We start from the raw sequence: 25924 nt of genomic DNA, 5'->3' as shown, positions 1-25924 counted from the left end.
ATGACCCAAAGTCAATAAGAAACAGCAAGTTAACCAAAATTGCCCATAACTGACTTATTTCAGTTCCAAAATCAACCAAAATGTCTAAAAAGTGACCCAAAAATAGCTAAAAAAATCCAAGAAAAAAACCCCAAAATGAACTGGTAATTCCCCGAAACTAACCCCATCGAGCATAATTCTTTTTTTACGGTCCAGCAAGCCCAGAAAGGGCATTTGGGACCTCCTACCTATCTCGCCTTGACCTTCATACTTTCTGTTTCACCACCAAACTACTTGTATGTGTGTGTGTGTGTGTGTGTGTGTGTGTGTGTTTGTGTGTGTGTGTGTGTGTGTGTGTGTGTGTGTGAGTGTGTGTAAGCAAACAGAGCTCACCTTGTTCCAACACCATAAAGGTTGTGTGTTTTGTCAGTGATTGACCGCTTGTGTCTCAAGTGAGTTATTAAGCGGGCGGCCCGCTATCGGACACGCAACTTTTCAACTTGTCTCCTTTTTCATCACACGCCCGTCTAAATATTAACCGACCACAGCTCCAAAAACACTTTTGTCGAGGGTCCCAGGCAACTAAACATTTCAAATCATCTATCATTATTATTACAGTCTTCCCTTGATTATCGCAAATTTCTGTCTACCAGATTTTTTAATGCTATTGATTATTAAAATGTTTTTTAAGGTCATAAAAATGTGCAAATCCATGCTGAAACTCAAAAGCAGAAGCCCCTTTTGCTACTAGGACTCTGCACTGAAAATATAATAATAATAATATATAGAACTGGTGTCCAAGTGGCGGCCCGGGGGCCAAATGTGGCCCGCCGAATCACATTTTTGCGGTCCGGGAAAGTAAATGAAGAGTGGTGACTTTCTGTTTTAGGATCAAATTCAAATGAAGAGTATAGATATATATATATAGTATATGATTTTCCCCCATTTAAATCAAAAATAGTCCTTTTTTACATATTTTTTATGTGTTTTTAGTTCAAAAATTATTTTGTAAAATATAAAAATATATAAAAAACGGTCCGACTTTAGCGCTTTGCTCAGATACTTTGTACTACAAAACTTTTTTAGAACTATAAATTAAGCTAGCCTAAGAATACAAAATGAAGAGGCAAAAAAGTGGCATTTTTGGGAGAGCAATTTTGGATTTATTGTCTTTTTTTTTTACTAACCAACAACAAACATACGTTTAAGTCACAGTAGTAAAAGAGGCTAAGTAGGCATCTGTTAGCATTTTTATAGATGATTAGCCTACAAAAAAGGCACAACAAGCTATCTGTGGTCAGAGAAAGTTACACAACCAAAATAGGAAAAAGTGGCACTTATAGTCCAGGAAATACACCATTTATTGTGATATTAATGTGTTTTTCTGACACTATTTATACATATGGCATAGTGGGAACATATGCACAAATCAAGTTGATTGAAAATAAATCTAATCCTTTATTGTCATTATACAAAAACTTGGTGGTGCTACTTCACAAAGTGCGTTTTTTTCCCTGTAAAAAACATAAATAAGTAGTATAAAAATATAAAAAGTCACATCCTGTTAAGTCAAATTCTAAAATATTGTAGAATCTAAGATATTGCACATTGTTATTGTTCTAAAACAAAGCACCAAACTGGAGAACAAAGAGCCACTGCACCCATGCGCGCCGCCATTTTGGCTCTTCCGGTCAAAGCAGTCTAATCAGAGTCTTTTGACGCTAATAGTTGTTTTGCTAACCCCCCGTTGAAGTTGAAATAAATGGAAACGGGGGTGCTGATGACAAGACTAGCCAGGGAGACGGGAAGTCGTTTGTGTGCGTTAGCTACCGCTGTTGACGGAAGCGTCTGATAAGCCGTCGCCGGGGGGGGAGTCGTCAATTAGCGTCTTCTTACCTGTTAAGGGTTTTGACCCACTGAACGTTTTTTAATAAATTTGGCTAACGTCAAATTGAATTGACCATTTAAAAATAATGGCCATTAGCATTAAAGATGCTAACCTCCCTCCGTCCCGCCATTTTAATAAAAAAGTAACGTAGAAGCCTTTAATTACAGCTTAGACGACGGCCAGGAATGCCGACCACTCGTCGTAAAAGTGACATCACAGCGTTGGGGGACAGGTCGGAGCGCCCTTTGAACATTTGTCTTTGGCGCCAAAGTCAAATTAAAGCCACGGTGACGCGGTTGTGATGCCCATACATGTCCAATTTGGCGGGAAAAAACATGGAAAAATCTGTCAAAATTATTGAAATTACATCCAGTGGGGGAGCGGTTAGCGTGTTAGTGTTGTAGTTGTGGGTTCAATGCCAAGTGGTTTCTATTGTGTGGAGTTTGTGTGTTCTATCTGGGTTTTTGTGGGTTTTCTGCAGGTACTCTTACATTTCAAGTTAAGCTAGCTGTTTGTTCATGCTAAATTGAAACTTACGCTATAATTGGTAAGCCTATGTGTTTTTGTGCTCTGCGATTGGCTGGTCAGCCATTCAGCTCCAGCACCCCCTGTGACCCTAGTGAGGATAAGTGGTATGGAAAATGAATGAATGAAAAGTAAAAATAAGGATCTAGGAAAATAAAATATAAGGAATCAAGTGAATTTAAAAAAAGGATATAAAATAAACACAACCAAAAACTATAATGATAAATATATGCATTACAATCTAGGAACTAAAATATCAAGAACCAAATAAATTTAATCAAATAAATACAACCAAAAACATATAACAGTAAATATACTTGATAGAAATAAACTAACCCCCCCAAAAAAGTATAAAATTTTGCTCATTCTGGCTGTCCCGAAGTCAGCTCCAGCACCACTTGTGACCCTTGTAAGACTTCATTTGGAAAATGAATGAATGAAAATACACATCCATTATTTTAAAGTTAAAAAGAGTAAAGGTAGAAGAAGGAGGAGGAAGAAGAGGAGGAGGAAGGGTAGCCTGAGGTCGGAGGTCGACGGCGGGTCAGCATGATGAAGCAGTAATGGAAGTCTGTGTGTATACTCCAAAACGTGCACGAGTGTGTTCAGGATTTCAGCTGCCATTTGGACATCAACAAGTGTGTGTGTGTGATTAAATGGGGTGGGGTGGGGGGGGGGGGGGTGTGGATGGCCAACAAGTTGCCCGACCCCGTGATTGGCCGGAGGGTCACCAGTGGAATAGGTGGGGTGGTGGTGGGACGCACATCAACACCTTGGCCGGCGTATCGGAAAAGGGGGGAACGGAGATTGGGATGCGCGTCGGGGGGAGGAGGGGGGGAGGGCTCCCGAGGACCATCCGTCTCCCGTGGCGACAGGCCGCCGCGCTTCCTGTAAATATTTACGGCCGGAGCGTCGACCCTGGGGGGGTCCACGTCCACTTTTGCGCTTTAATGTCTTGACAAATATTTATTAGATCTTATCATGTATTTATTACTTTTTGGGGGAAAAAGGTTTCTAAGGTGGAGTGTTGGGGGAAAAATGGTCAATATTTTGGATTTTTTGAGGGAATTGTTGTCTTGATTCATTCTATAGAAGGGTTACTATCTGTTTTTTTAAATATTTTAAATAGATAGGAAAAAATGATATGCTGCTTTTTGGTTCATTTAGTTCACGGTTTGTTCAAAATAATCATTACTAATGTTTTTATTTTCATTGTTTTGTGTTGAAAATGTTCATTTATATTTTGTATAAAAATAACATCAATAAATAGGACAAAAAAAGGTAAAAGGGTAAAATAGTATGTAACTAACCAAAATTAATGATAAATATGTATTGATTTATCTTAGATTTGGTGAAAAACGACCAAAACGGAAACATTCAGTAAATATTTTAATTTAAATAAAAAATAGAAGAACTAATTAAACCATTGTTTTAAATGTTTTCATTTAGCTTAAAAAATGAGAAATAAAATTAACACTACCTGATAAAAGTTAAAAAAAAAATATGTAAACAAACATTTTTACTCTTTAAAAATGTTCATGTATAATAAATAATTAAAATAAGATGAAAAATACTTTGATTGCCATAGTTCTAGATCTTTTATGGAAGTCTCATTTTATTTTGATATAAAACACTTTTACCGGCCACACAAAGTAACTTGACGGGCCAGAATCGTACCCCCGACCCGTAGTTTTAACATTCCGCATTTTCATAGTAGCGACCAATCCAAAGTGCGTCTTTTCATGCCGTTAGCGCGTAGTGAAAGTGTTTCCAAGGCCCAAATGAATAAAAGGTGGAGAGGAAGTGCTTTGTAGGCTGGCCGCCGCCGCCGCATGTTGCCAACAGCTGTTCCTTTTCCGCTTCTGCGCGAGCGCGAGGGTGATTCAGCTCCTCGCCTGCGTCCGTCCGTCTCTCCTGTCTGTCTTTTCATCTTTTTCTATCTCTTCCAGCAGGCCTTTCAAAGTCACCAGCCACATTCATGCCAAATAACAATCAATCAAGGTTATTTTTGGCCCAAAATGTCCACTCACATGCCGCCATTTTGGCTCCCCACGTCCAACCCATTTTGACCAGGACGGCCAAATTGGATTGGACGTTCATTGACGTCAACTTCCCGTTGCTTTTGTTCTTGTCAGGCAGAATAAACCCAGATTGGACCCACGAGCGGACCACTTTTGGTCCACGTGCCGCACTTTGGATGCTAATCTCTGACAGTAAATGAGAGAGAGAGTGGGCTTGCGTGTATTAATGGGGGAGTTGTTTAATGTTGACCACTTGAGAGGAAACCACAGGCCAGACAGACGGCGCGATGTGTCACCCAGTCGGTTGCCGTGGAAACCGGCCTCCAGCCGAGAGTTAGTTAAGAAGACCGGCCGAGTCAACATTTTTCAGAGACCTTTAGCTGAATTACTTTGAAAATGTTTACATGTAAAATAGCTGCGTGGCAAAAAGTAGTTGACTACAAACAAAATGGCCGACTTCCCTTTCACTATTACAGTAACAACAAGAGGGTGAGAATACAGACACAGAAAAAAACATTTTAGATGTTAATAACTAAATAAATAAATATAATATATATAATATAAATACATAAATTCCATATATATAATATAAATAAATAAATATAACATTTATAATAGAAATATATAAATAAATAAGCGTGTTGCTGAAAAAAAATACAAAAATATATATATAGAGCGATACAAATATGCTCATGTATTTTGTGTATCATTTTTGTATATCATATATTATTACCAGCAAATTTTATCTCACTCAGTTATATATTTTTTATATATATATTTTTAAATTCAGCCATCCATTGGCTGAATTTTTAAAAGATATATTTACAAAGGTCACCACTACTGATGAATTCTCCAAAGAAAAATGACTTTTTTCCGGCGCCATCTTTTTAGGAGGACAAAAAGTAGCGTGGTGGCCATTTGGCCTTTTTTTTCTGATCTTCACGCCGTCCCTCCTTTCCCTTCTTTTGCTGTTCAAGCTGTGTGGCTTTTTTTTTCTCTTTTTTTTTTTGTTGCTTCCACTTCCGTGGTGCCCACGAAGGAGCGAGCCCCCTCGTTCGTCTGATCTTTACGCAAAACAGATCTCACCTCATCAAAGTAATGCAAGTGCGTGTGGGACGATGGATGTGATGGAAAGCTTTCGGAGTCGGGGGGAGTGTGGGGGGGGGGGGGGGGGGGGGGAGTTTGGTTGGGTCTGGGGGTCCCGTCCCGGAAGTCTATTAACCCAGCTGGGATTTATCAGGGCTTTTACTCTCTCCTGTCGGATTGGGCTTTAACTTCCAATCTCTCTGAGGGGCGTCCAACTCACGTGGAGCGATTTTAATGACCCAAAAAGGTTGCTCACTTGCCACCATTTTGAATGTGAACGTTTTTATTTAGTATTTTTAGAACCACCGCCAAATACAGTAATCCCTCGAATATCACAGATTCACTACATTGTGGATTTTTTTTACTGAGAACTATTTTTTAACTAAAAAAATGTATTATTATTTTTTAAAGTTCATAAAAATGCGAAAATACAAACTGAATTCCCGGAAATCTAAAAAATGTCATTAAATCACAGGGCACAAGGAGTGCTAAATTAGCCTAGCATGCATGTGGGGGGGGGGGGGGGAAACAAGATCCTCACAGGGGGATCCACCTGGGATCGAACTCACGGCCCTGGAACTGTGGGGTGAACGTGCTAACCGCTTGTCCACCGATTTAAAGAAAAAAAAATTTAAACGTGAAATGAGTGGGCAAAAAGTCAAAAGTCACAATTCGAGATGATTTCATTACCACTAGGGGCAGTGTCAAATTCCTGGCACTGAGTAATACTATAAAAAGAGTTTTCAAAGTCCAAATATTATGAAATATACACTATAAAATCACTGTCCTAACATGGCCGTTATTGACTTATCCCAGCAGGTCTGGGAACCAATTAGGCGCAATAAACGAGGGCTTACCGTATTCACCACAACACGAGATTGACAAAGTTGCCCGACTGGTCGGAAAGGGCGGCACGCGCCGCGGTTTTCCGTACCTGAACGCCATCCAAAAGTGGGCGGAGTCCATGAATTTGCATGTAACCAACAATGAATTTGATGACATTAAGCTGGGCTTTGTTGTCTTTTTTTAGACCTTTTAAAAAGGAAACACTCTTGTTTCTTTTATGTTCAGGACTGGGAATTCCCAAAAATCAGGCGTGGTGGACTCAACCGACGGGTCCGGCCGGCCTCGGATGGGCGTCAAACCACAAAATGCCGACCGACCGCTCTGGGAAATCGACGCAATCAATCAGGTTGGAACACGAAATGGCTTTTATCGTCGTTAGGGTCACGGCTGAGCCAGGTGACGTTGGCCGCGCTCGCCCCAACACGACAATTCCCGGCCGGGCACGTCTTGACGTACGTGTGTCGGGAATTGTGCTAGCGACCGGTCCCTCACGTTTTTTCTTTTAAACAGTGACTACCGTTGAAAAGGGATATTTATAGTTAAAGTTGGGGCTTAGGTTCCAAAAATAAGTCCAAAAAATATGTAGTAAGACTGCCTTGGTACTGGATTTTATTCATTTTTTAATGTAAACAATACATATAGAATAATAAATCTAAGTCCAAACATATGTTTGAGTAATCTAAATTTCCTCCAGACATTATAATTAATGTTTTTTTAGAACTAATGGATTTAATTGGATGTACCAGGAACGATTAATTGTGATGTACGAGTACAGTAATCCCTCGTTTATCGCGAATTCACTACTTTGTGGGTTTTTTACTGTAATTAATCAATTTTAAGTTCAGAAAAATGTGAATCCATGCTGAAACTCATACTTTGATAGCATTTTTGCTACTATGATTGAGCACTAAAGTAAAAAAATGCTATGTAATGAAACAAAAACAAAACAGAAGCTTGTAAAATTACGCTGTAAAAAATGTCGCTAAATATAAACCGCTTTTTTAGATATATTTAGATTTTTTATTTTTATAAATGGATTAAAAGAACTAGATTAAAAGCCCTGAATATTCCGTATTTTATAAATCTAAAACAATGTTTATTTTACCTTTTTTAAACATATTTTTAGATTTTACAAAATGATTTTTGAACAAAAAACACAAAAAATGATTAAAAATGACAATTATTGAATTAAAAAGGGGAAAATCTGGAAATTAGATATACATCTATACTTTTAATTTGAAATTGATCCTAAAACAGAAAGTCAGCACTCATCATTTACTTTCCCGGGCCGCACAAAATGATGCGGCGTGCCAAATTTGGCCCCCGGGCCGCCACTTGGACACCCGCACTTTCTCAGCCAGTCCAACGTACGTTATCTAGCTTCGCGTGTAGGTGTGTGTACGTACACGTGTGTTTGTTGTCGGCCTTGGGGAGAAAGAAGGCGGCTAGCGAGCGCTAAAGTGCTTGTGTAATGGACTACATACACACAAAGGGGGCGGGGCTAAAGGGAAGATATAGGTGAGGAAGCAACTGTGAAGCAATCGCGGGGTAAAAAGGTGAAAGAGTAGTAAATCCATTTCACTTTTCAAGGCTAGCGGGTCACTGGGTTAGCGTTACCCAATACGTTAGCGTTAGCGCCCAAGCTAATTTGCACACCTGAGCCGAGAAACTACAAGCAATGTACCAGCACAATTATATATCCTATTATTTATTTTGATCAATTATAGTAATTGTAGTATCGTTTCATGTCCAAAAATGGTCGCAGGGGGTGCTAGAGCCAATCCTATAGATGGCGCCTATAGCGGTCGCTCACATTGCCCGTAGCAAAAAACGGCCCCGCGTATTCTTTGCGTCCCAGCAAAGACTCGGACCCCCCGCGAGCATTTGGCCTAATTACGTAATCGAGCGAACACATGTTTAATTTGCGCGTATTGTTATTCATATTGTTATTAATCGCACTCGTGGTCAACAGCTTGGCTTTTGGACAAGTGGGGGGGTGAAGGGGAGGGGCTTGATTAAATTTTTACTGATTTTTGTCTGGAGTTGGCGGCGGGCGGGCGGGCGGGCGTCATGCCAACCACATGTTTGGATAACTTTTAACCGGGAAATGGAAATGTTAAGTGTTTATTATTAATTATAAATATAGTTTTTTTGTTGATAATTTTTAACATGGTAGAAAAGTATCGTTCACAAACACCATTTTGTTTTGTTGATTTGTCAAAATTGGTCGGAATTAAGTGATGTATAAACCTTAACTTGTCAAAATTCTCAAAATTAAAGAATGATTCTTCATTTTTTTAATCAATATTTGTAAACATGGGATTCATTGCATGAACATTTACAAAAAATAGTGATATTTTGTGAGATAATTTTTTGTTTTAGAAAAAAGTACCTTTTAGAACATGTTTTTTAAACCTGATTTGTCAAAATTATGAAGTGAAATGATGACTCGTCATTTTTTGAACAATATTTGCAAACTGGGATTCCTTGCATTCCTGTTTAGGGTGAGATCAGTGACTTATTTATTTATTTATTCAATAATTTCTAACATTGTAATAGAATAAAATACATAAAAAATAATGAAATTATGATTCTATAAAGACGTACTTTGTTACAGGTCAATTTGTATCATCTTAAAGCGATTGTGTCAATAAAAACGGCCATGTTTGAACTTTTTGTTGACTGGTCAAACGTCCTCAAGCGGCCATTTAATGAGGTCCGCCAGTTCGTGGAGGAGGTGACAGTCGTGCTCAGCATTTTTTTTAAATTTTTTTTCTTCTTCTTTCTTTCCTTAAGTGGCGCCAAGGGGCCGCTTGGCCCAAAGGGGTCGATGGGTCACCGTGGGCTCTGGATCTGCCAGGGTTGACACCGGGGTGAGGACCCTCGCTCCAATCCCATCACCACAAACAAGAAGAAGCCATTTTGGGGCGGTAAGTCCACTTTTCTATCAAACCTGCTCCACAAAATGATCATGTCCACTCGTAAATCGTTAGCCAATCATGTCTCGACTTGTTTTTAAGTCCCAGTATGTCAATAGGTGATTTTGTTTGTCTTTTGGCTCCACCTCCAACGAGGGGAAAAGCAATTAAAGCACAGGTGTCAAAGGGGCGGTTCGCGGGGCAAATCTGGCCCGCCGCATCATTTTGTGCGGCCCGGGAAAGTCAACTTTCTGTTTTAGGATCAAATTCAAATGATAATGATGTGTATTTCTTGATTTTCCTCCTTTTAAATCAATAATTCTAATTTTTTAATCATTTTTTTGTGTTTTTAGTTCAAAAATCATTTTGTAAAATCTAAAAATATATTTAGAAAAAAAGCTAAAATAAACATTGTTTTAGATCTATAAAAACTGGAATATTCAGGTCTTTTAATCAGTTCCTATAATCAATAATTGTATTTTTTTAATCAATTTTTTCAGTTTTTAGTTCAAAAGTCATTTTGTAAAATCTAAAAATATATTTAAAAAAAATCTCAAATAAACATTGTTTTAGATCTATAAAAAAATTGAATATTCAGGAATTTTAATCCAGTTCTTTTAATCCATTTAAAAAAAAAAATCTAAATATGATATCTAAAATGGCCCACGTGAAATAAAGTTGCCGTTAGCGGCCCGCAAACCAACCCGAGTCTGACACCCTTGGTCCAAACTGTCAAATCTGACAGAAAGTGGGTCAGGGAAGCCAACTTCTGTCACCCCAACTGACAAACATGCGTCCTACTCAGGCACGCACGGCACGGCATTTCCCCACAAAAACCGCCGGCGTCCGTCCCACTGACGAAGCGGCATTTCTGCTAAAAATCTGTTGTCCGTTCCCGATTCACCCTTGCCGACCATTCGTCTTTGTCGCTTTATTTACGCGAGTGGCGTTCCGCCGCATTAAGCGCCCTTCCTGTGTGTGTGTGTGTGCGCGCACCCAGTGAGTGAGGAGCGGTCATTAGGGGGTTAAATGGGCCCCGTTGTCCGGGGCGGCGCGCCCATTAGCCCGGGACGGGGCTGCCGGCCGGGCACCTGCCACCACCGGCCCGGCCCTCATCCATCAACGCTGACCCCCCGCGACCCCCCGGACAGCGCCTTGGCCTCCGGGAAGGGGGGGGGGGGCCGGCTTTGGCGCTGTGGATGCTCCTTCGCCCGCTGACCGGTTACACCCTTAACACCCTTGACACCTCCCCTAGAGCGGCAGGCCGCCGCCCACCCGGCGCCGGGATTAGCCGCTCCTGGTTGGGTGACCCCGACCAATGACCCAAATTGGGTTAAATGTTGCTGTTATTGCTTTTTTTTTAACCCGTGGTGGGCGGGGCTAACAGACAATGGAGATCCCGTGTTGAGTCATGGGGTGACTTGGGGAACCCCCCCCCCCCACCCTGTTAAAATTTGGGGTCATTTAAAAACTGAAATATCATTTTTTTTGTTCATTTTGCTCAGTTTATCTTTTTTTTTTACCCAAACAAATGACTCCAAATCCGGTTTAATCTTGCTCTAATTCAAGGGTGTCAGACTCGATTTAACGTCAACCCGAATATTTCATTTTTTTAATAAATTGATTAAAAGAACTGGATTAAAAGCAACGTTCTAAAACGATGTTTATTTGAGATTTTTTTAAATATATTTTTAGATTTTTGCAAAATTATTTTTGAACTAAAAACACAGAAAAAAATTATTAAAAAATTACAATTATGGATTAAAAGAACTGGATTAAAAACCCTGAATATTCCATTTTTTTATAGATCTAAAACAATGTTTATTTGAACTTTTTTAAGATATATTTTTAGATTTTACAAAATTATTTTTGAACTATAAACACAGAAAAAATAGATTAAAAAATTGCAATTATTGCTTTAAGAGTAAAAGAGAAATATAATATCCATATCTATCCTTTTAATTTGATCCTAAAACAGAAAGTCAGCACTCATCATTGACTTTCCCAGGCCACATTTTGGCACATGTGGATTAGATTAAAATGAAACATGATTCATGGTGCGTAGTCGGGAAATTCACTTTGTGACTAAAATATCTGATTGTCATGTTAGCGCTAAAAAAAAAAAGAAAGAAAAAGTCAAAATTGCATGCGCCTTGTCCTCCTTTCTTGTCCTTTGCGTGAACTCCAAAAAGCCAAAAGCACGTGTCTTGATTGCGTTAGTGAAAGTACAAAGGCTTGATTACGCTCACTTGACAATATTAAGGTGCGTCAATCCGCTCATTTGCATATTGAGTGTGTTTGTGTGTGTGTGTTCTTTTCTGGGCACTCAATCACACACACACATATGTAAGGGTGCTTATATATTTTTAGATTTTATGTGGGTCAGACCATTTTAGATATAATATTTAGAATTTTTTTTAATAAATGGATTAAAGGAACTGGATTACCCTGAATATTCAGTTTTTTTATAGATCCCAAACAATGTTTATTTTAGCTTTTTTAAAATATATTTTTAGATTTTACAAAATGATTTTTCAACTAAAAACACAGAAAAAATGGATTAAAAAATGACAATTATTGATTTAAAAGGGGGAAAATCAGGAAATGTAATATATAGACGCTCCTCTACTTACGAACGAGTTACGTTCCGAGCGCTTGTTCATAAGTTGAATTTGTTCGTAAGTTGATTCAGTACTATATTTTGTATTATAATTTATATTTAAGGCCTATAGATAAGTATATTGAAGGTTTATATCAGTGCATTTGTATGTTTAAGGCTCGTATAAGTAACTAGCATTGGTTTGTACTGAAAAAAAACGTAATAAAATGTGAAAAATACATAAAGTACTGTATACATTAGAGAGATTTACTAGGAGGGGTGGGAGTACCCGGAGAAAACCCACGCAAGCCCATAATATCTATTAGCCCAAAAATAAATGTCATGCACATTAGTTTTGTTATTTAAAGTCTGACACGTTTACCGACTGATCGTACCATTCTTTTCTGTGGGGGTGTGTTTGTGCGCTGAGTCATCGTGGGTTATTTACGGGAGGTGTTTGCGTGTGGGTAGCGTGCGGGAAGCTTCTGTTTTGTCTGCGCCGGAGTGAGGAGAGATGTCTGTCCTTCTTGATGTCTTTTTTTGCGCGCTTGTGACATCCGTTTCCAAAATATATTATTAGCCAAGCACGGCTAATGTTAGCATAGTGGCCTCGTTTTGTAGTCTGTCTTTGTAAATTCCGAGTGGGGGATGGATTTTTGCCATTTGTCTTGAAAATTCCTGGTAAAGGAAAGGAATTTTCTTGTTTTGTTCAGTTTTTGGAGACTTTTTGGGATTCATTTTGATTGGTCAAACTAGTGTCTGGGGATGATTTTTTTTCAATTGACCCAAATTTAGTGGTTTGAACCAAAATGGCTGACTCCGTGTTCAGTTTCAGGCATGGGTCTAAAGAGGCTTTTTTGTGCGCCCTGTTATCATACACATGTCCACCATTTTTTATCTGGATCTGATTTTTTTTTAGGTCATTCCAGTTAGTAGAAATCAAGAATTGACCCAAACGTAGTGCTTTGAACCAAAATGGCTGACTCTGTGTTCAGTTTCAGGTTTGGGTCCAAGAGGCTTTTTTGTGCGCCCAGTTCTCATGGACATGTCCACCAAATTTGGTCTGGATTGGTGCAACAGGTATCTGGGGCTGATTATTTTAAAGAAAATGTCCAATATGTTTCCATGGGGCATCCACTGTTGCAAAATGGCCGACTTCCTATATCATTTCAAGCCCTTTCCGATCCGTTTTACAGCCATCCTATTACAATAGATACCACTTTTTTCCTCTCAAATAGCATTTGTTCTCCTCAAATGTCAGTGACTGTCATTCGAGGAGCCCCGGGCGACCAATCCCTTTGAACGATTCCAGTTGAAAATGTCGCCGTTTCCGTTCGGGGAAGCGTGCGCGTCTGTTGCGCCGCTTGGCTCGCGTGCCCGGGACGCAGATTAGCCTAATTGGAGAGTCGAATTGGCGAGGCCGTTGGGGGTCGGGCGGGCGGCGTGTTGTCGGCGTCCGGTGGGCTTCTCGCTCAACTTTACTCGGCTTTTGTGCCATCTGTTGACATTTGTGTGTACGTGTGTGTGTGTGTGTTAAAGTGGGGGCAGATTGGCCAGATTAGGTAGGGGGGGCGGCGGCGTTCCTTTGCCATTGGTTTTGGGGGGATCATGGCCGCTGTAACCCGCTTAATTCTCCCTAATGGCTTCTCCATTGAGGGATTAAGTCCTGCTATCCGCACAGGCGCAATTGAAGTGCGCAGAAAAACACACAAAAGAAGAAGAAGAAGAAGCAGAAGCAGCGCACAATGGGGCCGGCCTTCGCACTCGTTTGGCCGGGCATCAAATGGCCTGTGGGCTGCAATTAACATCTTTGCCATGAAGGGGGGGGGGTTATCACCTGAGGGGTTTGGGATTGGGATGGCGGGGGGGGGGGGGGGGGGTGGTGTTTTAAAGGGGGAATGTTCCCTTTCCTTTTAGAAGGTTTTCGCTGACTTGATATTAGTTAGTCAATTTTTAGCTATTTTTTTGGGTGAGTTTTATTTGTACTTAGCATTTTTATCATCATAGTTTTGGCTTGTTTGTGTTTTTCGTTGTGACAGTTGAGCCAGCAAGGAAAAGGCAAATTTCATTTGAAACCAAAGTGGTAATAATATAGTATGTATGTAAGAATAAGTGTAAAAAAAAGTGGTGAGCGTTGCACGGGAATACAACTTGAATGCTTCCACCGACTGTCAGTAAGTACCATTTAGAAACAGAAAAATAACATTGAATGTTGCATAAAGGTCGCAAATCAATTAAATGATGCCATACAGTGCTAGCCCATCATTTATGATAAAAAAAGAAGAAAAATATGCAATGGTCATAAGATAGCTTCTTTCGGACAGTTTCTCGTAAATATCTCTAATGTATGTATACTACAGTACTGTATGTATTCTCTATTGTATGCAAACTTCACAGGACCCACATAGGATCAAACCCTCGACCTCAAAACTGCGAGGCTGACGCGCTAACCACTTATACACTACCCCGCCTTATTTATTTACATTTTACAATAAACGGGAATATCCTGAAACATTTTCCTTGGAAGGTTTTAATTAAAACAAGAAAGAAAACTTGAAACTCATCTTTATTTGAAATCTTTGTCTAATTCAAAATAAAACGGCCTTAGAAAAAAATGGTCAATTGTGATTGGATAAGATGTTTTTGGGCCAAAAATCATCTCAATTCCTTTTCTTCACATTGCAGTAAACTTGCTAATATTTTACATGTGTTAAAACGCGGAATGAATTTATTTTGGACTGGTCCGTCCATCTTTTGGTCCTTTCTATTTTTTGTCCACTTCTGGTTTCCATTTCCGTTTCCGACATCCCGTGTGTTCATGTGTCATCATCTCCTCCAATGAGGAACACACATGGACAAAACGGGCCTCGTTGCTCCTAAAAAAAGATTGTCTCCATTCGCCGTCCAATCTGTTGGAAGCGGGAGGGTCGGCACCAATGGCGGATGCTACATTTTTCATTCTTTTATGCACTTTTCCTTCTCAGATGATGTGGTGACACGGAAGACGGGGAAAGTTAACGTGAGACAAAGTGAGAGGAGGCACGACAGGCCTTCAGGACCAGTGCTGCCCCCTACAGGTACATGTGGTGGGACTTCCTGGGGAAGAATGGAGGGGGGTGCGGGGGTTTCCTGTCACACCGCTTGGTTGTGACTCAATACTTCCCCCCTAAACACACACGTGCTAATACTGAAGAACCTTTAAAAAACTCCAACACTCAATACGATAAAAGATTATTAAACAATAGCGGGGAATAAGAAATAAGGGTATTAAATAGAAAGGATCAAAATACTTCTTTTTTTCAAACATGAACAAAAAAATTCTAAATTTAGGATACTCTATAAAAAAGTTGAATAGGAACTAAATCAGGAATAAAAGGATAAAAAAGGAAAGAAAAAAAGCAGGTTTTTTTAAAAGAAACAAAAAAAAACAATAATAATGGATTCAACCAAACAAAAAAATTAGGTTAAAAAAAATCTATTTAAGGCCATAAAAATGTTTTTAATTCAACTACTATCACAAATTTTACATAAAAATAGATGGAGTGCTAAAATATATCTAAAATAATTTCAGAGGAAAAAAATACCAAGTACACATGATTAAAAAGATCAAAAAGGAGTAAAATAAATACATTAAAAAAATCAATGTAATAAAAAGTCATTCATTATAAAGAAGGGGGCTGAAAATATATAGTATTAATAAAAAAATGACATTCAAAGATTAAAAAAAATACACAAATAAATAACCTAGCAAAAGTCAATAAAAAAAATCACAGAATTAAAAACAATGTCACCCACAAACCACCAATGACAAACTTTTTTTACTCCAAAAAAGAACCAACCAATCAGCTTCCATTCCCCCAAACATATTAGACGTACTCCAACTCATAACCTGTCGACTCAGTGTGTTTTCTTTTCCAGCAGAGGAGGCGTGTCCTCTTCACCTCCAGGCGTGTCTTAGCCCGAGTGGGCGTGGTCTATGGCCCACTCCTCCAGCACATAGCGGCCGTGTGCGTGCCGCCGTCTCTCACTCACACACACACACACACACGAGCAAAGCAGCAGCAGCACTTCAGCGGACGGAGTACCCAGAGAAGCGCCGTCGCGGGCCGGCCTGAAGCGCACCTGTCCCCCCCGCCCGCCCTTCCTAACACCCCAGCACGCGGAGAGACCTTAAGACCCCCCCTCCAGACCGGACGTCCTTATGTGCGGATGGGACCAAAGCCCCTCGGTAAATACTTTGGATTTAACTTTCTTCTTCTTCTTTTTCACTCACTTTGCGGCATGCTTTTTGACCTTTTTTTTCAAAAACACCTTTTCCCCTTTAAAAAAAAACAGATTATGACGTCCTAGTAACAATTTAATTCTTTTTGGCTGCTTTTAAAAGGTTTTTATGTATTTGTTGGGGACTGAAAAACTTATTAGGGACTGAAAAAGTGCACTTTATTGGATAGAAATTAACATTTTTGGGGTCTTTTTTTGTTTCTTTTGCATTTTTTTGGTGCATTCAACACATTTTTTTTCAAATTAAGACGTCAGAGCAACAAATTTGAGTTTTAGTTGGATTTGTTTAATAAGGGACCAAACATATTAATTAAATTATTTATGTTAATACACCTATATATGTAAAAAATGTAAAAACTTAATTTTTTTTGACTACTTTCAAAAGGCTTTTTTGCGTTTTTGTTAGAAATTAGAAAAGATGGACAAGAAAAAATGCACATTTTTTTTAATAGAAATGACTATTAGTGTGTTAATTGTTTTTTTGCATTTTTGGGGGGGCTTAAAACCCTTTTCTAATTACAACAAATTGACAGTTTCAATTTTTTCGGCCCCTTCATTCAAAAATCTTTTTTATATCTTTGATTAGATTATGGTAAAAGTAAAAGCATTTTTGAATGGAAATTAACAATTGAGTGCATTAATTGTTGCTTTTGCATTTTCGGGGGGCCTTAAAGCCAATTAAGAACTTAAATGCGTCAACTGGATTTTTTTGCCTGCTTTTAAAGTTTTTTTGGCATTTTTTCGAGAAAAGATGAAAAACTGCAAAAATGCGCATTATTAATAAGAAATTCATATTTGATCTTTTAAGATGTTTTCAGCTGTTTTTTGTTGAATAATGCAATATTAAATTGGATAAATGCATAGGAAATTTGACCCCTGCTGAGTGCAGACATAGGAAAAAAATTTTATTTATTGCTCGTTTCATGGGTGGAGTTTAAATCATTTTAAGTTATGTTTGGGTTTTGAGGGGCAAAAAGGTTCAAAATTGGCCAAAATGATGAATTTAAGGGTGGAAAATCTGTTTAAAAACAGACAACTAACATGCTGTAGGATCATGTTTTTTTTTGAGAGAAAAGAAATGCATGACATTTTTCTTGACAAAATAACTTCATTTGGCTTTTTCTCGTTTTGATGTTGAGGAAAATACACTTCATTTGGAAGTTAGGAAAAAAATTCCCATGAAATGATCAAAAAATGCACTTTGGTTGTTTTTTTTTATATCTAAAATGAACTCAATTTGCTTTAAAAATTGTTTCATTTGCTCCATATCATAAATAAGACCACTCTAATATTGATATATGACAAATATTGACTAGTGTTTATTTCTTGCTGGTTTTTTTTTGTGATTTTAGAGTTTCCAAATTCTTTTAAAAAACAAATTTGGTTGTTTTTAAGGTTCAAGTTGGACTATATACACTTAAAAAAGATTATATTTATGTTATATCACAAGAGAAGCTTTGCAATATCTGATTTCATACAAAGAGAAAAGTGCTAACTTTTTATGGTCCAAAATAACAAAATTAGGAAGTTCAAAAACAGGAAACTTGAAATGAGATATTTATTGTTGTTTTGCTGAATGAGACAGCAAATATTCTTGCTCGTTTCTTTGGAATTCCAAGTAGCTCCATCTGCTTTATTATTATTATTATTATCATTACATCATTAATATGAGTCATACTTTGTCACATGACGAAATTAAAGTCAAAAGTACTATGAGAAAAAAATTGCCAAAAAGTTATAATAATAATGTCATATTATTGGGTCAGCTTTCCTAGTTGAAATTAATTTAATATTTAAAACATGAAAATAATCCATTTTTATACTATAAAAATAATTTTGACAATATTTATCCTTGCAATTCACTATGATTAAACATTTTAATTTTTCATTTTTATTATGGATACATTTCCTTAAAATTTTGGAAAAAATATGTTCCGTAAGCGCAAAAAAATGTAAAATAATTTTATTTTAAGCAAAGTAGCTTGTTATCAAATAGAATTTTTAAAATTAATAAATTCATGTACAACAAACCTACTGAAATTCTATAATGTCCTCCATTGATTAGAATTAATGTAAAAGTTGCATGTATGCGTCTAGCTCCCTCTAGTGTCCAACTTGAGAACTCCAAGACAATATAGCCTGGACTCAAGCTTCTTGTGCCAGCTTTTTTTCAGTTTTTGTGGGCGTGTCCCAAGACATAAAGTAGACACTCGTGACTAACTGACAAACGTTTGTCTCCCCCCCCACAGGCGACCTCTCAAAGCTCGGCCATGTTGACCAGTGAGGGGGCGCACGCCGTGGAGCGTGACGACGCCAAGATGGCGTCGGCCTCCCCGGAAGCCGACGCCGACATGAGCCAATGGACAGAGGCCGACTTTGAGGAGAAGTGCACCTACATCGTCAAGGATACGGCCACGGAGGCCGGGATGGACTCCGGCACCCCCGGCGCCGATGGCGTCCGGGCCCGTGCCTCGCTGCCCCGGAACCTCATGTTCAAACACGCGGCCGACAGCAACGAGGTAAAAAAAAAAAATCATTTCTTGATAAATTCGCTTTTAAATCCAAGAAGAAAACAAAAAGACTATTAGCCCCGCCCCTAAAAACAAGTTGTGGCAACCCCGCCCATTGTAGTTGTCGTTTGCTATCAACGCGAAGCTTCCTGTGGACTAAAAAGATCCTGATGGAATAATCCATACCAACTTTTGACCACAATGGGGGTGCTTGACCATCAAAGATCTCAGCCAATCATAGGGCACGTTAAGATAAGCAACCCATTGTGCGTAGCTAGGGGTAGTTTAGCCTACTATTAGCCTAGCTAGCATGTTTTTGGGATGTGGGAGGACACTGTACTTGGAGAAAACCTACTCAAGCCCGAGAAGAACATAAAAAACTCACTTGGGAATCGAACTTACAGCCTTAAAACTGCGAGGCCGACGCACTAAACACTCCGACACCGCGTTTAAACCAAAAAAGGTACTCTTATGAGAAGAAATGTAAAAAAAAAAAAACAATAAATACAGTAATCCCTCAATTATTGTGACTTAACTTATTCATTATTTAGCATTTTTTTCTGCTATTAATTATTTTTTTTAAAAATTAAGTTCATAAGAATGTGAAAATCCATGCTATAAAACTCATAAGCGGGAAAAGTAAAAAAATATGTATTTTACTTTTTTGTAAGGGTGACTTTTTTGCGATTTTTCAATTGTTGCGGCCATGTTTGGTCTACATTAATTGCGATATTCGAGGGATTACTGTATTGTAAAAAAGGGATTTTTTTTGACAATACACTGTTTTGTTTTTTTATGAGTCATCAACGGCTGCCAAAATAAGATTGATTGAAAAATTTGAGAGAATTTGGAGAAGTTTTAGGAATAAATAGCATATTTAAGAATGTTTGTTGTTGTTTTTGTAGGTGGTGGGCGTGTGCAGCCGCGAGTACATCCCCAAAGGAACCCGTTTCGGACCCCTGGTGGGCCAAATCTACACGGCCCAAAACGTGCCCAAGGACGCCGACCGCAAGTATTTCTGGCGGGTGAGTGACAAACTTTGCCTTCCGTCCTCTGACGCGGCGGGTCGGCAGGAAGTCTCGCTTTCGGGGAAGGAAATGAGGTCACAGGAAGCGTCGCGCAACAAAACAAATGAAGCGACTCTTGGCTAGGTTCACATGAGATAACCCATCTTTTTATAGGGGGGAGGGGCTTATTGGTTGGTCAAATAATAGCCACTGACTTTTATTTTGAAAATGTAGTATTTTATTCTTGAATAAAACGTTTTATTTTGAAAATTTAGAATTTTAATAAAGAAAAAAAACTTTATTTTGAAAATGTAGTATTTTATTCTTGAAAAAAAACGTTTTTATTTTCAAAATTTAGTATTTTAATGAAAAAAAACTTTATTTTGAAAATTTAGTATTTTATCCTTGAAAAAAATAACAATTTGCGTCAGATTTTAGTGCAAAAAAATCAACAAATTTTGCACTTCTATTTGCAAGAATGAACAATTTGAAACTTTTTGAAAAAGTTTTTTGTACAAAATTTCAAAAAGTCAGTTCAACGATTTATTTTGAAACCATTTCCTGTCCTTAAGTAAGTTTGGTATTTCACATTTTGTCAAAACGCTTTTTTATTTTGAAGGTAGCGCACTCACATTTTCATCAATTATTTCAAAGTGTGCGTTAGCTAAAACCAAAAATTGGTCATCATCGATTAGCTGTTTATTGAAAAAATGAAACTATTTTAAGAAATAACACAATTAATCGAGTTTGTAACGTTCTTATGTTTCTTTTCAGATCTACGCGGATGGCGACTTCCGCCATTTTGTGGACGGTCTGGACGAAGGTCGCTCCAACTGGATGCGCTACGTCAACCCGGCGCGCACGGCGGCCGAGCAGAACGCGGCGGCGTGCCAGGTGGGCTCCCAAGTTTACTTCTACACGGTCCGCCCGGTGCCCGCCGGCGCCGAGTTGCTGGTGTGGTACTGCCGCGACTACGCCCGACGACTGCGATACCCGCCTTCCGGGGAACTGGTGGTGCACAAACTCAGTAAGTACTTCCCACCCGCTCGTCATTGGATGGATGGTGACATTGAGATTTAAAAAAAATAATAATAATATCACCCAAAAAAAATTTATTCATTTTTTTCCCATGTCTAAATTGGTTGTAAATTGTAAAATAGCCTTTAAGATACAATAAGAACATTTATAATAGTATATTAACAGATTAGTCATTGAATAAAGACATTGAGATTTAAAAAACACGTAATTTTAAATTATCACAAAAATTTTATATTAATTTTTGTCTAAATTAGTTGTAAATTGTAAAAATAACATTTAAGATAAAATAAACAATAATCTTTTATAATAGCATATTAACAGATACAAATAATTATAATATTTTTTGAATTATCACAAAAAACATTTTAATTATTGTTTTCCACGTTTACATTTGTTGTAAATTTTGGATTAGCCTTTAAGATAAAATAATCTTTTATAATAGTATATTTTCATATTAAAAAGAGATTCGTCATTGGATGGTGACATTGAGATTTAAAAATAATAATAATATTTTTTTTAATTATTCCCCCAAAAATATTTTACTATATTTTTCCCTGTCGGAATTAGTTGTAAATTTTAAAATAGCCTTTAAGATAATTTTTTTTAAAAATCTTTTTATAATAGTATATTTTCATACTAAAAAAACAGATTAGAAAGAAAGACTACTTTGATTTCAATTAGTGTTGTATGTACTAAAAAGAGTTAAACACTCATCTACCGTATATAAACAAGTGTGTTTTTGTTTGTGTGTGTGTGTGTGTGTGTGTGTTTGTGCCCCCTGTTGAACTTCCTGTCTGAACTGCTGACAGATTGAAATCTCCAAAATGGCCGCCATGTTTGTTTAGCTTTAAGAGGAGGAGGAAGACTTGCTGATAACCTCCTTGTTTACTCACCGACGCCTCACTCACTCATTCATTCACTCGCTCACTCGCTCGCCCATTTGCGTGTACACACGTTGGTGCGTCACGCTTGAACCATGGCAGCCATCTTGCTCTCAAATAAATCATTGGACGGCCATAAGGCACCAATTAGGGCTAGCTTAATGCTATTAAACTCACTTAAATGTATTGTTTAACTCTTTAAATAATGTTGTGGGACTATTTGCAAGACAAATGTATCAAAATACACCAAAATGGTAGTTACATTTTGTTTTTAAGGATCAGATCTGTAACCAATAAATTGTGGTGCTCTTTTTGCTAGCTTAACGTACTTAGCTTAGCCTGTCACTGGGCCTCTCCATTTAAAGTAACCCACATTCTTTCCTCCCCACTCTCTCAGAACAATCACTGTTGGAGGCCAAGCAGCATCGTGCGTCGGATCCCTCGCCGTCGCCACCGCCATTGGCCACCGTCCCCGCCCCCCGACCCCCCAAACGGGAGCACAGCGTCCTCTCCATCCTCCGCGACGCCCCCAAAAGCGAGGCCACCCGCCCACGCTGCGCCTACAGCCCCGATCGACCCCTGTACCCGCGGGCGCTGTACCCGCCCTCGGCCCTCAGGGCCCACCCGGAGGATTTCCTCCCCACGGGCTACCCGCGTTCCCCCGGCGAGCGCTCCTCGGCCACGCCCAGCCCGGAGAGCAGCCCCAGGGGTAGCCCGTACGGACTGGCGCCCTTCCCCGGCTACTCGCCGCCGTCGGCCGGCGCGCTGTCGCCCTTCTACGCCCCGGGGGCGCCGTACTCCCGCTACCTCCTGCCGCATCACTACGCGCCCCCCGTCTACTCGGGGATGTACCCGCTCTACCTGCCGGCCCTCCTGCCCTCGGAGGCGGCCGGGCGCCGCTTCCTGGCGACGGAAGCCGGCCGACCGCCACCCGAGCTCCTCCCACCGGGCGCCGGCGCCGCTTTCTCGGCCGCCGCCGCCTCGCTCAAGGAGAGAGCGGCGGCGCGTAGGCCCTACGGCGCCCCCGCCGCGGCCGAGAGGGGGCAAGGCAAACGCTGCGACTCGGACGAGGAGGCGGAGCCGGCCAAGGGCAAGCGCGGCGTGGGCGCGGCGGGCTACAAGGCGCTGCCGTACCCCTTGAAGAAGCACAACGGGAAGATCAAGTACGAGTGTAACGTGTGCACCAAGACCTTCGGCCAGCTGTCCAATCTTAAGGTGAGGGGAATTGACGTGTGCTTTTAAAAAGGATTTACAAAAACTGAAATTGGATATAGTCTGGTGTCTGTCGAGATAAGCTCCGGCACCCTGCAAATCTAACAAAGGGGAAGCAATGTTAAAAAAAGGAAAGGATTAAATTGACTGATCAAAAAAATTGCAATTGTTGGCAGGCGACCAATCCAGGGTGTAGTTATTTTTCCCAGAATCTATCGAGATAGGCTCCAGCACCCCATGACATGAAGTGTTGTTGAAAATGAAGAAATGAATTGTACTGGCTTAAAAATAGGATATAACTGACAGGCGACCAGTCTAGGATGTTGTGCACCTTTTTCCAAGAGTCTGCCGGGATAGGCTCCGGCACCCCCGCAATCCTGACATTGTTGAAAATGAAGAAATTAATTGTACTCGCTTAAAAATAGGATAAAGTTGACAGGCCACCAGTCTAAGTTGTTGTGCGCCTTTTCCCTGATTCTGCCAGGATAGGCTCCGGCACCCCCGCGAACCTGCCAAGGAAAGGCAGTATTGAAAATTACTTTTTTATTATTTTTTTCTTTAAATTGAATGAGCAGTCCAAGAGTTGCGAAGTAGTTTCGAGCACAAGTTAAAATGCTAAGCTATTTTTTTTGTCGAGAAATCCGCCTCCTAATTTGACCCTGTGACCCACTTTCAGGTCCACCTCCGCGTCCACAGCGGCGAGCGACCCTTCAAATGTCAGACGTGCAACAAGGGCTTCACGCAGCTGGCCCACCTTCAGAAACACTACCTGGTCCACACGGGGGAGAAACCGCACGAGTGCCAGGTAACAACCGCCGCACTGGAAAAATGGTAATGGCAACCCAAAGTAGCCTCGGATGAGTCAGCAAAAACATGCGCTAACTTGAGGGCTTTCCGCATCTCGCGTTTCTGCGGAAAAATTTATTTTCACCAGAAATTTCCTCGGAAGATTCAATACAATTTTACTCCTTTTATATTACTTGTTTTCCCATCGTTTCGAAAGGGTTCGTACTGGGGGTTAGTATTAAGATTTAAGTAGAAGCCTCATCATATGACGATAACCCTTTGGAAGCAGTTCATTTTGCAAGTAGGGGTAGAGCACTGGTGTCAAAGTGGCGGCCCGCGGGCCAAATGTGGCACGCCGCATCACTTTGTGCGGCCCGAAAGAGTAAATGATGAGTGCCGACTTTCTGTTTTAGGATCAAATTGAAATGAAGAGTATAGATGTATAATATATTATTATATCCCCTTTTAAAATCAATCGTTGTCATTTTTTATCCATTTTTTAAAAGTTTTAGTTCAAAAATCATTCTGTAAAATCTAGAAATATATCTAAAAAAAGCTAAAATAAATATTCTTTTAGATCTATATAAAATGGAATATTCAGGGGTTTTAATCCAGTCCTTTTAATCCATAATTGTCATTTTTAATACATTTTTTCAGTATTTTTAGTTCAAAAATCATTTTGTCAAATCTAAAAATAAATTTAAAAAAAGCTAAAATAAACATTGTTTTAGATCTATAAAACAGAATATTCAACCCTTTTAATCCATAATTGTCATTTTTAATAGATTTTTTCAGTTTTTTGTTCATAAAACATTTAGTAAAATCTAATAATATATATAAAAAAACTCAAATAAACACAGTTTTAGATCTATAAAAAAAACAAAATATTCAAGTCTTATAATCCAGTTAATTTAATCAATTTTTAAAATAAAAAATCTAAATATTATATCTAAAATAGTCCGGCACACATGAAATCTTGTTGACGTTAAAGCGGCCCGCAAACCAACCCGAGTCGGACACCCTTGAGGCAGATACAGTAATTGTTGTTACATTTTTGCATTTCTTAACTTGAAATCTGATTGAATGTTTTTGTTGGTTGTGTCCAGGTGTGCCACAAGCGCTTCAGCAGCACCAGCAACCTGAAGACGCACCTGCGCCTTCACTCGGGGGAGAAACCCTACCACTGCAAACTCTGCCCAGCCAAGTTCACTCAATTCGTCCACCTCAAACTCCACAAGCGCCTGCACTCCCGCGAGCGTCCTCACAAATGCCCGCGTTGCCAGCGCCACTACATCCACCTGTGCAGCCTTCGCCTCCACCTCAAGGGCTACTGCCCCGCCTCCAGTGGCGGCGGGGGCATGGCCACGGCCGCCTCCCCCGACGAACTACGGCGCGCCAACGAGGAAATCGAACGCTTCGACCTGAGCGAGCACGCCGAGCAGCTGGAGCGACTCCGTGGCGGCGCCGAATTGGACGCCGTGTTGGAGAAGCAGGTCCTGGGCGCCTCCCGTCGCCACGCCTCGGTCATCAAAACGCGCCACGGGTTGTCCGTCAAGCAGGAGGCGGAGCCGTGAAGGGCCTGGGACCCGCCCCCTTTACTCAGGGCTGAAATTTGACAATCCAAAAAGGTCTTCATTTCCACGCCTCATCTTTTAATTTATTTCCAGAACATTCTTCAGGGCCGACCGGCCGCACCATTCCGCCGCCATTTGTCCCGGAAAGTCATTCGCCGCCAATGACGGCGATAAACGTCAAATTCCACATTTTTTTCAGTTCTTAATCAACGTATTGTGATTTTTTAAGTCACTATCGGACGCCAGAAGATCAAAATTCACCTTTTGGATCAAATACAAGTGGATGTTGAAACAGTTGAGCGCCCCCAGTGGTTGGGAGGGTGAATGACAAGGGGAAATGGCCCATTTTATTTAAAAAGCCTCTTCCTCCGTCAATGGCGGTCAATGATTGAAATTACAGGAACAAAGGGCAAGTGTGTGTGAGTGTGTGTGTTACAACAGTTACCTCAGAATTTGTGTGTGTGTGATGGGAAAAAAAGGCTAAAGACGGAACTTTTCTTTCTAATTTATTTGTTCTTTGGCTACTTAGGGAAGAAGAAATGGAAATGGAATGCGGCCGGTCAACATGTAGCACGTGTTTTTTTGTTGTTATTTTTATGGATGACGACTTACTTCCAAACCAAAGTTGACTTCCCCAAAAAGAAGGAAGAATGTGAGCAAGAGACTTGGAATGGACTTTTATTTATTTGTTCTTTTGTGTTTTTTTTACATTTTATTTTCATTTGGAAGGAAGGTGCACAGTTAAGTCAGCTGAGAAACCAAAATGGAACACA

General features: G+C 39.7%; 2 protein-coding genes across 3 annotated transcripts in view; both read left to right on the top strand.

Annotated features, from left to right (window-relative positions):
* The window catches only part of LOC144198995 (uncharacterized), a 41340-nt gene extending 25306 nt beyond the window's left edge, over positions 1-16034 (top strand). Inside the window, exons 6-9 of one of the 2 annotated variants that reach the window (XM_077720302.1) lie at positions 6571-6691; positions 9142-9275; positions 14847-14939; positions 15784-16034. In XM_077720302.1, coding sequence (XP_077576428.1) covers positions 6571-6691; positions 9142-9275; positions 14847-14858 — 267 coding nt within the window. In that variant the 3' untranslated portion in view covers positions 14859-14939; positions 15784-16034. Of the gene's footprint in view, positions 1-6570; positions 6692-9141; positions 9276-14846; positions 14940-15780 lie in introns of both variants that reach the window. The other variant, XM_077720301.1, reaches the window with a different exon arrangement.
* prdm1a (PR domain containing 1a, with ZNF domain) lies at positions 16028-25443 on the top strand. The gene is made up of 7 exons (XM_077720297.1): positions 16028-16090; positions 18393-18662; positions 19559-19678; positions 20435-20687; positions 21977-22794; positions 23468-23596; positions 24684-25443. Exons 1-7 carry the CDS (start codon positions 16064-16066, stop codon positions 25149-25151), a joined length of 2085 nt encoding a protein of 694 aa, XP_077576423.1. The 5' UTR covers positions 16028-16063; the 3' UTR covers positions 25152-25443.
* The last annotated feature ends 481 nt before the right edge of the window (positions 25444-25924 follow it).

This window comes from Stigmatopora nigra, chromosome 7 (assembly GCF_051989575.1).
Source record: "Stigmatopora nigra isolate UIUO_SnigA chromosome 7, RoL_Snig_1.1, whole genome shotgun sequence".
NCBI classification, from domain to species: Eukaryota; Metazoa; Chordata; class Actinopteri; order Syngnathiformes; family Syngnathidae; genus Stigmatopora; species Stigmatopora nigra.
Note: the sequence above shows the minus strand (reverse complement) of the source record. Positions and strands in the feature narration are given on the sequence as shown.